Raw genomic sequence first — 12,530 nt, forward strand, 5'->3', positions numbered from 1 at the left:
GTGCACGATAGCGTCATTTAAGATGCATCTAGACAGATATATGAACGGGCAGGGAACAGAGGGAAGTAGACCCTTGGAAAATAGAAGACAGGTTTAGATAAAGGATCTGGATCGACGCAGGCTGGGAGGGCCGAAGGGCCTGTTCCTGTGCCGTAATTTTCTTGTTCTTTGTTCAATGCCGGGCGGCGGGCGCAAACCACCCCGGCACCGGCCTAGCCCCTGAAGGTGTGGAGGATTCCTCACCTTTGGGGCGGCCCGACGCCAGAGTGGTTCCCACCACTCCACTGCGCCGTTTCTGCCCGCCCTGCTGATTCCGGGAGAATCCCGCCCAAGGAGTTCGAAAGGATCAAACAGAGTAATTTTGATAGGTGAAAAAGGTCTTTGAAAATAGACCTATGCATGAAACACTTAGAGAAATGATAATTTTGGAGGCGTTTTAAAATTCAATTCCTGATGTAGTGAGAGCTCATGTGGAAGAGCAGAGGGTTAAAACTGCAAGATTAGCAGCAGAAATGGCAGATGATTATGAATTAGTTAATTAATCAAAGTTTGGTTTCTGACATCAGTTTCAGCCTGTGAGGGATAGAAACGGGGAAAAGAGAAATATTCAAGTGGTAAAGGTAAAGATGATCTGATGGGAGATAATAAGGAGAGTGTACCTCAGATTAAAAAAGAAATCCAGGAGGGTGGAAAAGAAATGAAAAGTTTCAAATGTTTTCACTGTAATAAACTAGGCCATGAAAAGTCACAGTGTTGGGGTTGAAGAAAAGCACTGGGAAGGCTGATGTGATCAAACAGGATAAGACAGTGGGATTTATTAGAGTGGTAAAGGAAAGCCCAAGTGAAGTGAAGGAGGTGCAAAAGATTTGACAGCCTGATCAAGAGATGATTGATAAGAAGGTGCTAGATTTATTTAAAGAATTTACTTGTGTGGGTAAAGTTTGCTCATGTGTACAAGGAGGAGTAGGTAAAGAGGTCATCTTTAATGGTAAGAGATGAGGAATTATGTAGTTTGGGCGGAATATTGGCAGAAAAGGTGGTAATATGTGGAATTCAGGGTCAGAAGAGTAGTGTTCCATTATATAAGGTAAGGTTGGAAAGTCCAGTGAAGACTGGTGAAGTGGTATTAGGAGTAATAGATAAACTATCTTTACAGTTTAACTTGGGTAATGATATAGCTGGATCACAGGTGGGAGTGATGCCTACTGTGGTTGATAAGCCAGTGGAAAATCAGACACCTGAAGTATTGAAGGATGAATATCCTGGGATTGTTCCAGATTATGTAGTAACAAGGTCGCAAAGTCATAGGTTAAGATCGAACCCGCGTCCTCGGCGCCGTGAGGAAGCAGTGCTAGCCACTGATGCTGAAAGGTTGTTGAGCTGTAATATTAGCTCTGTTTCTTTCTCCATGGATACAGCTGAGTATTTCCAGTTTTCTGTTCTCATACCAGCTCTCCAGTCAGATGACTGGTTTTAGCCAATTAACACACAAATTCGGAGCAGGAATAGGCCATTTGGCCCCTCCAGCCTGCTCCACCATTTCATAAGATCATCTTGCTACCCCCAACAACACTTTGAACCCCCCTCGTCTATCAGTCAAGAATCCGCCTCACTCAGCCTTAAACACATTCAAAGAGCCAGTCTCCATTGCTCCCTGGGGAAGGGAATTCCACAGACCAACAACCTCCTGAGGGAAAGAAATTCTCTATGGTGACCACGCCCAGCTGCAAGCTGCCCTCTAAGCCACACACCATCCTGCCTGGGAACTATCTCGTCGTTCCTTCACTGGCGGAGCATCAAAGTCCTGGAACTCTCTCCCCAGCAGCACTCTGGGTATATACCTGCACCAAATGGACTGCACCGGTTCAACATCCCACGGAGATAAAAGACACCCCGTGCTCGGCATCCAAGACTCCCAGGTATAGTGAGTGTGAGATCTTTGCTGATTGAATCCAATAAATCCCTTCCAGTTCTTCCCCAAGAGGAAAACATGAGCAGTTCGTGTCTGCTGTGGCACAGTGGACAGAGTTCTGAATCAGAAAAGTTGCAGGCTTCTTGCCCACTCCAGAGACTTGAGAATATTACCCAGAACGGTGCTCCTAATGCAGCACTGAGTGCTGAACTGTAAGAGGTGACTTTAGGAAGGCTGTGAGGGCGGGTTGAGGAATGTGGCTTTCACGAGGGAATTTGATATACTTCTTAAGGTATGAAAAAAATCCCGGTTTACAGCAAGTGGGTTGGGTGAGTGGGACTCGCGAAGTGGCGGGTGCAGAGAGCCTGCCTGGACACACTGGGTTCAATGGCCGACTCCTCTGATTCTGCAGGTTCTATCTTCTGCCTGAGACTCGAGGCCCTGTCCACCCCCCCCCTAAAGTGAACATGAAATACAATCCCACAGCAAAGTTTCAAAGAAGAGCCGGGGAGTTATTCTGGGTGTACCGGCCAATATTCATCCCTCAGTCAGCCTCACAAAAAACGATTGTTACCACCTTGGTGGCCAACTCAGGGGAAAAAAGAGTACTGTCACTGTGTGCAAAGTCTGCACATTCTCCCCCTGTCTGCGTGGGTTTCCTCCGGGAGCTCCGCTTTCCTCCCACAAGTCCCAAAAGACATGCTGTTGGGTCATTTGGACATTCTGAATTCGCCTTCAATGTACCCGAACAGGAGCGGAATAGGGTTTTTTCACAGTATCTTCATTGCAGTGTTAATGTAATCTACTTGTGACAATAAAGTATGACAATAGAGACTATCATAGACTCAGGAAAGAATGTCCCGAAGTGTGGTACATTGGTTGAGACGCTGCGACAACGGATGAACGGACATCGCGCGACAATCGCCAGGCAGGTATGTTCCCTTCCAGTCGGGGGACACTTCAGCAGTCAAGGGCATCCAGCCTCTGATCTCCGGGTAAGCGTTCTCCAAGGCAGCCTTCAGGAAGCGCGACAACGCAGTATCGCCGAGCAGAAACTTATAGCCAAGTTCTGCACACATGAGTGCGGCCTCAACCGGGACCTGGGATTCGTGTTGCATTACATTCATCCCCCACCATCTGTCCTTGCAAAATGTCATCCCCCACCAACTGTCCTGGCTTGAGACAATTCACACCTCTTCAACCTGGGATTAGCCCTCTCTCTGGATCTGTGAAGACTTAATGACCTGCAAATGCTCGCATTCAGAGTATCGTCTTGCATACAAAGAACAAAGAAAAGTACAGCACGGGAACAGGCCCTTCAGCCCTCAAAGCCCGTGCCGACCATGCTGCCCGACTAAACTACAATCTTCTACACTTCCTGGGTCCGTATCCCTCTATTCCCATCCTAATCTTGTATTTGTCAAGATGCCCCTTAAATGTCACTATCGTCCCTGCTTCCACCACCTCCTCCGGTAGCGCGTTCCAGGCACACACTACCCTCTGTGTAAAAAACTTGCCTCGTACATCTACTCTAAACCTTGCCCCTCGCATCTTAAACCTATACCCCCTAGTAATTGACTTTGACTTTGTCTATATATATGTTTCTGGAACCTACCTCTTCATCCACCTGAGGAAGGAGCAGTGCTCCGAAAGCTAGTGATTCGAAACAAACCTGTTGAAATGAAATGAAATGAAAATCGCTTATTGTCACAAGTAGGCTTCAAATGAAGTTACTGTGAAAAACCCCTAATCGCCACATTCCGGCACCTGTTCGGGGAGGCTGGTACGGGAATTGAACCGTGCTGCTGGCCTGCCTTGGTCTGCTTTAAAAGCCAGCTCTTTAGCCCTGTGCTAAACCAGGAGTTTAACCCGGTGTTGTAAGACGTCTTACTGTGCTCACCCCAGTCCAACGCCGGCATCTCCACATTGTGACAATAAAGATTATGAATGAGCAGCGGTTGCTGATGAGCCTTTGACTGCACTTGCGTGAAATCTAAATTAAGCATGGAAAATCTGAGATCAAAAAGTGTCCCAGTAGCAAACAACCCAGGACACCGGATAACCGCCTCAGATATGGGACAGTTCCACAAAACCCGGCGTGGCTGGTGTTATGTATTGCAGCACGGTGGCACAGTGGTTCGCCCCTTAGTGTCCAAAAACAAAAGGTTAGGTGGGGTTACGGGGATAGGCTGGAGCATGGGCCTGGGTGGGGTGCTCTTTCGGAGGGTCTGTACAGGCTCAATCGGCCGAAAGACCTCCTGCCCTGAAGGGATTCTATGATTATCTGGAAATAATTACCTAAGAACTAATTGTTATCTGTGCATATTCTGGAGGCCACAGCTGCATTGCAGACTCATGTGTGTGTGTGTGTGTGTGTGTGTGTAACATAACTAGTTCCAACCGGCCCTTCCTTGGTACAAGGCAGCATGGCAAGCAATAAACATAAAGTGCTCTCATCGTTATAAGCTTACAATGTGATCATTACCGGCTCTGAGTCTAAAGGGAACAAGAACACAAAGCAGTCAGTCACCCAGATTATCACATAGCTGCTTGCGGGATCTTGCTGTGCGCAATGTGGCTGCCATTTTCCCTCCATTACCATAATGACCACCCTTCAAAAAGGGCTGAGATCGAGAGGGCCCGGATTTAAAGTAAATGGCAAAAGAAGCAAAACTTTTCTCACGCAGTGAGGTGTTAAGATCTGGAATGGACTGCCTGAGAGTCTGGAAAAGAGCCATTGAATTCCTACAGGGCAGAAGGAGGACATTCGGCCTATCAAGCCCAGTGACCCTCTGAAAGAACGTTGCTCCCCACTGCCCCACTCTATCCCTGTAACCCCACCCAACCTGCACATCCCTGGACACTAAGAGGCAATTTAGCATGGCCAATCCAACTAACCTCCACATCTTTGGACTGTGGGAGGAAACTGGGGCACCCGGAGGAAACCCACACAGGCACGGGGAGAAAGTGCAAACTCCAGACAGTCACCCAAGGACGGAATGGGATCAAATAATCATCGAATTTACAGTGCAGAAGGAGGCCATTCGGCCCATCGAGTCTACACCAGCCCTTGGAAAGCCCTACTTAAGACCACACCTCTACCCTATCCCCGCAACCCAGTAATCCCACCTGAAATTTTGGACACTAAGGGGCAATTTAGCATGGCCAACCACCTAACCTGCACATCTTTGGACGGTGGGAGGAAACCGGAGCACCCGCAGGAAACCCACGCAGACACGGGGAGAACGTGCAAACTCCACACAGTCACCCAAGGCCGGAATGGAACCGGCTCCTGGCACTGTGAAGCAGCGGTGCTAACCACCGTGCCATCGTGTAGAGGCATTCAAAGGGGAATTGGATTATTGTCTGAAAAGGAAGATCGTGCAGGGTTACAAGCAGAATGGCTTTGACAGAATTGCTTATTTGGAGATCTGGTACAGACACAATGTGCTGAATGGCCTCCTTCTGTGCCACAAGGATGCTGTTTTGGGTGGTGCTGTGGTTGTGAAAGGTGCTATATAAATCAAGTCTTCATTGCCACACATTGCCATTGGGACCATTTACTATAAGGGGGCGGGGCCACCAGCCTGGTCACGCCAATGTAGCCCCGCCCACGCCAGCCTCATGCCGTCAACGTGTACGCCTGAACGTCAGAGAGGCGGGTCCAAATACGCAGCGTCCACCTGACAATCCTGACCTGAGAGACAGCGCAGTGGACCAATCACGAAGAGGGGCGGCTGCGGGCCTGTCCCGTCAATCACAGATCGGAACCAATAGGAGGCAGGCAGAGGGGTGGATCCTGTATCTTTGTCTCCTCCCCCCGGCCTCAGCCGTAAAGTTTGGTGGAGCGGCGCCCGCGGCCACAGAGGCGGCAGCCGGGGAGAAGCGGGGCTGGCAGGATGAATGGGGGAGCCCTCTCTCACTTTGACCACAAGGAGCACCTCCTCAAGCTGGGCTCCAGCTTTGACAGGCAGCCCAAGTGCGGCTTTCACACCATCAGATGTAAGTGGCGGCCCTCTGCCGGCGGCTGGCTCGGGGTCAGCCCAGGGAATGCGCCCCCTGGCTGCGGGAGGAGGGAACTGTGGGCAGGGGCAAATTATACTGAGGAGGGGATTGAGGGAGATGACAGAGAGAGGAGGGGGATTGAGGGAGATGACAGAGGAGGGGGATTGAGGGAGATGACAGAGAGAGGAGGGGGATTGAGGGAGATGACAGGGAGGAGGGGGATTGAGGGAGATGACAGAGAGAGGAGGGGATTGAGGGAGATGACAGAGAGAGGAGGGGGATTGAGGGAGATGACAGAGAGAGGAGGGGGATTGAGGGAGATTATATAGAGCGGAGGGGGGGTTGAGGGATATAGAGATAGGGAATTGAGGGTGATTATATAGAGGGGGATTGAGGGAGATTATAGTGAGGAGGGAGATTGAGGGAGATTATAGTGAGGAGTGGGATTGAGTGATATAGTAGGAGGAGGGGGATTGAGGGAGGAGGGGGATTGAGAGAATTTATAGAGGAGGGGGTTTAAGGGAAATTATAGTGAGAGTGGACTGTGAAAGCAAATCTAATAGAGGAGGGGTTTGAATTGGGAGACTTGGGGCAGAGGGGACTTGGGAAGAGTAACATGGGGCGAGAGGTAAGGATAATCAGCGAGAAGCACTCGGATGAAGAAGGATAAAGGAATTTGGAGGGGGAATATGGAAAGTGGTTGGAAATATTAGAGGGTGCAGAAAATATTTGAGAGATTGGATTCCAGGAGGACGAATTTCAGTTCTGTGGGATCGATTGGAAAAGCTGTGTGTGTTCTCCTTGGACCAGAGAGGGTTGAGTGGGGTGATGGAGGTGTTCCAAATCAAGCCGGGTCCAGACAGCATCGAGAGAAACTGTTCCTATTGGCGGAAGTGTCGAGAAGCAGAGTACACTGATTGATGTAAGATGAATTGCAGAAGAGCCAGAGGAGAAATGGGGAAATCCTTCTACGCAGTGAGTAATTAACGATCTGTCTGAGTGTTGTGTTGGAGGCAACTCCTATCGGCGCTTTGTACAAGGAAATTAGATGATCAGTGAAGAGAAGAGAAATTTGCCAGCCTATGGGGGAAGGATGGGGGATTGGGACGAGCCGGGTTGGTCTTGCAGAGCCGTCACGGAGACGATGAACCACATTGCCTCCTGTGCTGTCACCATTCCGTGGCTGGAGATTAATGAACGAGAAATGGCAAAGGAAGAGTTGAAAGAAACATTGGGACGTGGAGGAGAAGGAATGGAAAAGGTTGAGAGAAATGGTGATTAGGGAGAAGCACTTTGAAGAGGAATAGAGGAGCAGAGGAATAAAGAGGAACAACTTGGAAGGTGAGTAGGAAGGAAAAGCAAGGGGGAAAGACTGGAGAATAAGGAGAGGGAGGGTATTTGACGAGAGGGGGAACAGATGAAAGTGAAAATGACTTGAAAATGGAGGAGGAATGAAGACTGAAATGGGCTTGGAAGGAGCAATGGAGGAGAGCTGGAGAAGGTGAGGCGGAAGAATTGGAGAAAATGGGGAATAACGAAGGAAAGAGGGATGAAATGAAGGGGAAAGGGGAGGTAGTGGAGAGCACTGTGATTGTCGAGGAATTCCTGGTTTCCAGTCTGCAATGGGCGTGTGACTCATGGCAGTTTGCTAAACTTGCATTTACGTATGAATTGTGTAATTAAACAGTACATGTGCTCCATGATTGCTGAGTAGATAAATGTAATGGGACTTGACGATTCAGGATGGCACATTTCCCAGGTTTATCTTCATCTTGGCTGGAGTAGCCAATAGGATGTTGCAGTTCTGCTCAGTGCTGTGGGTTAGGGAGAGGATGAATCAGCCAATGGGTAAGCTCCTGGTGGTTCTGATTGCTCCTGATGAAGTGCAGGCTTTCAGGAAATGTTTGTGGCTGGGCGTGAGGGAATTCCCGTCTTGTAATTCAATAAGGTGTATCCTTCATGATTAAAATGATGCACAAAATTAATCCTGCTACCACCCTGGCCTCTCTCCTCACACCCTCGCCATACCCGCCTGAAGGATAATAATAATTATCACTTATTGTCACAAGTAGGCTTCAATGAAGTTACTGTGAAAAGTCCTTAGTTGCCACATTCCGGCGCCTGTTCAGGGAGGTCGGTACGGGAATTGAACCCGCGCTGCTGGCCTTGTTCTGCATTACAAGCCAGCTGTTTAGTCCACTGTGCTAAACCAGCCCCTAATGCTGATGGTCAGCATCAAGGCTGACAGCAGATATTAACCAATTGAACATAGAACCTCATAGAGGTCAATTAATTGTCTCTTTGTTGGGGAAATCCAAAACTAATGCCACTGCCCCGATTTCTCCCCATAATCCTGCATCTGTCCTTGCACATAGATTTCCCTCAAAAGATGCAGTGGTCCTAATTGAGAGGCGTTTTCCAGAGGATTATTTTCCCTGAACCCACTTGGTTTTTTTTCTGTGTTTTGCTCCCCCCACCCGCCCCCTCCCAGCTCTCACAGCTGTGGCGGAGAGGAGGATGTGTTTAACCACATCACTCCGGCATCTTGGTGCCAGGCAGACTTGATGGAGAAGCTGATTTTCTTCCCTGCCAGTTTTGTACGCAATTTACCTCAAACAGAAGTTTCTGAGTTCAGGGTACCCTCCCCCAACTTGGATTCTCCACTTCTACCTCCCCGTTCTGTTTTGTTTCTAGATACAACTTCCCAAAGACCCCCTTGACCCGGGTGGCCATCCTTCTCGCGAGCCCAGTCAGCAAAGATTCAGCAGCGATTTGACTTTGGAAGACGGGATGGATCTATACTCGCCTGAAACCCACATGTAAATGGGGGTCTCTAGTGTCCTGGTCACTTTTACTCCCGCACACACACACATTTTTTGTTAACCTTTCACAGTTTGATTGCTATTTCAATCTCGGAGGTCAGCTACTTGTTTTCATGCATGAACCGGGCACTGGAACTGCCTGGATCAGCTGTGCGTAGCTTCATGTAATACCAGGCAGTCAGTCAGTGCCTCATTTATTGGACAAAGGGGTTTGCAGTCTGCCACAGCCCTTGGTCACTGTAAAACGATGCCTGCTTTTTCATTCCAGATGATTTCAAACCAGCATCCATCGACACGGCATGCGAAGGAGATCTCGAAGTTGGGAAAGGGGAACAAATCACAATCACCTTTCCAAACATTGAAGTAAGCTTGTAAATTGCTCCTGCTGATGGCACTTTGGGCCGCACGGTAGCACAGTGGTTAACACTGTTGCTTCACAGCGCCAGGGTCCCGGGTTCGATTCCCGTCTTGGGTCACTGTCTGCACGTTCTCCCCGTGTCTGCGTGGGTTCCCTCCGGACGCTCCGGTTTCCTCCCACAAGCCCCGAAAGATGTGCTTGTTAGATGAATTGGACATTCTGAATTCTCCCTCTGTGTACCTGAACAGGTGCCGGAGTGTGGCGACTCGGAGATCCTTTCATGGCCTCATACCTTCCTATCTGTACAACTTCCTCAACCCCTATAACCCTCCAAAATCTCTGCGCTTCTCCAATGTTGGTCTCTTGCGTATCCCCAATATTAATCGCTCCACCATTGGAGTCGCCCCTTCAGTTGCTCTCAATTCTGTAATTCAGTTCCTCAGGTGGCCATTGACATCCCTTGAGAATATCGGACACCTCGCCAAATCCAAAGTGCAGATGTACATAGAACATACAATGCAGAAGGAGGCCATTCAGCCCATCGAGTCTGCACCAACCCTCTTCAGCCCTCACTTCCATCCTATCCCAATAACCCCTCCTAACCTTTTTGGTCACTAAGGGCAATTTATCATGGCCAATCCACCTAACCTGCACGCCTTTGGACTGTGGGAGGAAACCGGAGCACCCGGAGGAAACCCACGCAGACACGGAGAACGTGCAGACTCCGCACAGTGAACCAGCGGGGAATCGAACCTGGGACCCTGGCGCTGTGAAGCCACAGTGCTATCCACTTGTGCTACCGTGCTGCCCACTCACTCTTTTTCATAAAAATAAATGAATGATAGCTACTGATTTGAATCTTTTGCTCAAACGAGTATAAATACCTCATGTAATGAACCAAGAGACTTGGAGTAGACTAAATGTGGGGAATTGTACATTTCCAGGTTAGAGTAAGCCTTGGAGAGGCCAAAGCAGGTTTAAGATAAGATTCTAAATGTGCTTATAATGAAGAATTAAGTGTGCAAGTGTTGATGCTGCCTAGTAACCTGATGCATTTTATGGTTCGCAATGTCCTGGTTGAGAAGACACAGATAGGTGTGGAGAGTTTTACCAGGCTGCTGTTATGCCCCTCCTCATGTCAGCTGCTCTAGAACATTGTGGAGTGTGGCTTTACATATACATGTATCACGGTACAAGCAACGTAGCATGAGGTTGTCATAAGGCTCAGTGAGGTCTCTGCGGAGCTGCGAGGACTGCCCTGACCTGGACTTTCACAGGCACAGACGAGACCGATAATTTCGATTTTAAACACGCCCCTCGAGGCTGGGCACATCAAATCGGACATAAACACACCCCTCGAGGCTGGGCACATCAAATCGGACATAAACACACCCCTCGAGGCTGGGCACATCAAATCGGACATAAACACACCCCTCGAGGCTGGGTACATCAAATCGGCCAATAAGGCACCCTGCTCAAATTGGGTACCCAAGTAGACAAATGGCCACACCCATGCACCTCTCTTTTCTTCTTCTCCTTAAGAGTGACTTCTTGTTTGACTGATATTTTAATCATCTGTCCCAATTGCTCTTCTTGTGGTTTTGTGTCATAGAATCATAGAATTTACAGTGCAGAAGGAGGCCATTCGGCCCATCGAGTCTGCACCGGCTCTTTGAAAGAGCACCCTACCCAAACCCACACCTCCACCCTATCCCCATAACCCAGTAACCCGACCCAACACTAAGGGCAATTTTGGACACTAAGGGCAATTTAGCATGGCCAATCCACCTAACTTGCACATCTTTGGACTGTGGGAGGGAACCGGAGCACCCGGAGGAAACCCACGCACACACGGGGAGAACGTGCAGACTCCGCACAGACAGTGACCCAAGCCGAGAATCGAACCTGGGACCCTGGAGCTGTGAAGCAATTGTGCTAACCACCATGCTACCGTGCTGCGCTGTTTTTTTTTAGTCTCTTAGGTCCCCGACATGACCCCCCCAGCCCTTCCTCAACGCAGTAGAGGAGGGTCAACGCCCCCAACACCCACACAGGGTACCCCCAACCCAATCACCGGCATATGAAAAATGCCAGCTAGGCACCTTCGCAGTGCCAACCTGGTACCCTGGCAGTGCCTCTGCCAGTGTCATCTGAGAGCATTGGCAGTGCCAGGCTGACCACCCTACCCAAAAGGCCTAGAGACGTGCGATCCCCTGGGAGATGCCCATGAGTGCCATTCCATGTGATCCCCATTTGTAGAGACCAGCACTGAACGGCACTCGCCCAAGGTCTCTGTCAAATACAGTTTGACGCTTACTGGAGATAAATATTTACAAGATGTCCAGGTTCGATGGATTGGACATGGTTAATTGCCCCTAAAGTTTGGGTGGGTTTGCAGGGATGGGGAGTGGGCCTGGGTAGGTCCTCTGAGGGTTGGTGCACACTTGATGGGCCAAATGGCCTCCTCCTACACTGCAGGGATTCTATGATAAATATTCAACCGTATTTTCACACATGCAATGTTGCCATTGTACGTTGTGAACTGGTCTGTTTGAGAATATAACTAACTGCTCTCCTTTTATTCCTTCATGGGATGTGGGTGTTGCTGGCAAGATCGTCCCTAATTTCCCTTGAATTGCGTGGTGTGCTGGGCCACTTCAGTGGGCTGTTAAGAGTTAAGAGATTGGTGTGGGTCTGGAGTCACATGTAGGTCAGACCCGGTAAGGACGGCAGATTTCCTTCCCTAAAGGGCATTGGTGAACCAGATAGGTTTTTATGACAATCTATGATAGTTTCATTGACCAGACACTGAACTGGACTAGCCATATAATTACTGTGGCCACAAGATCAGGTCAGAGGCTGGCGGTTTCTATGGCAAATAACTCACCTGACTCCCCAAAACCTCAGACAGCTACAAGGCACAAGTCGGGAGTGTGATGGAGTAATCTCCACTTGCCTGGATGAGTGTAGCTCCAACAACATTCCAGCAGCTCTACTCGATTACCATCCCTCCCACAAATATTTACCCCTTCCGCCACTGACATGCACTGCAGGAACACACCAAGGCTCCTTAGACAGCATCTTCAAGGCCTATGACTGTTCCCTTCTAGAAGGACAAAGGCAGCTGATACCTGGGAACACCACCACCTGGAACCTGGAGGTTCCCCTCCAAGTCACTCACCATCCCGACTTGAAAATATATCGCCATATCCCCGTCGCCTTTGTGTGGAGATGAACATTCATTGCACCGCCTGTTACTCTAATGCCTCTTTTCTTGAATGGCAAAACTACAGAAATATTTTCTGTACTCACTGTCCCCTTACTCTGATGACCTACAGCTTTTTCAAACACCAGTTTAGATTGCGCAACTTCAGGCTAACTTTCTCTTCTCTCTCTCTTTTTTTTTTTCAGTTTTGGTGCTCAGCTCCACCAG

The 12,530-nt window shown here is 49.1% G+C and overlaps 1 protein-coding gene across 1 annotated transcript in view; it reads left to right on the top strand.

Annotated features, from left to right (window-relative positions):
- Positions 1-5,720: 5,720 nt before the first annotated feature.
- eaf2 (ELL associated factor 2) overlaps positions 5,721-12,530 on the top strand; it is a 37,297-nt gene continuing 30,487 nt past the window's right edge. The window contains exons 1-2 of the mRNA XM_072469678.1: positions 5,721-5,914; positions 9,008-9,102. Of these exons, the coding sequence (XP_072325779.1) occupies positions 5,812-5,914; positions 9,008-9,102 (198 nt within the window). The 5' untranslated portion in view covers positions 5,721-5,811. The remainder of the gene's footprint in view (positions 5,915-9,007; positions 9,103-12,530) is intronic.

This window comes from Scyliorhinus torazame, chromosome 2 (genome assembly GCF_047496885.1).
Source record: "Scyliorhinus torazame isolate Kashiwa2021f chromosome 2, sScyTor2.1, whole genome shotgun sequence".
In the NCBI taxonomy this organism is placed as follows: Eukaryota; Metazoa; Chordata; class Chondrichthyes; order Carcharhiniformes; family Scyliorhinidae; genus Scyliorhinus; species Scyliorhinus torazame.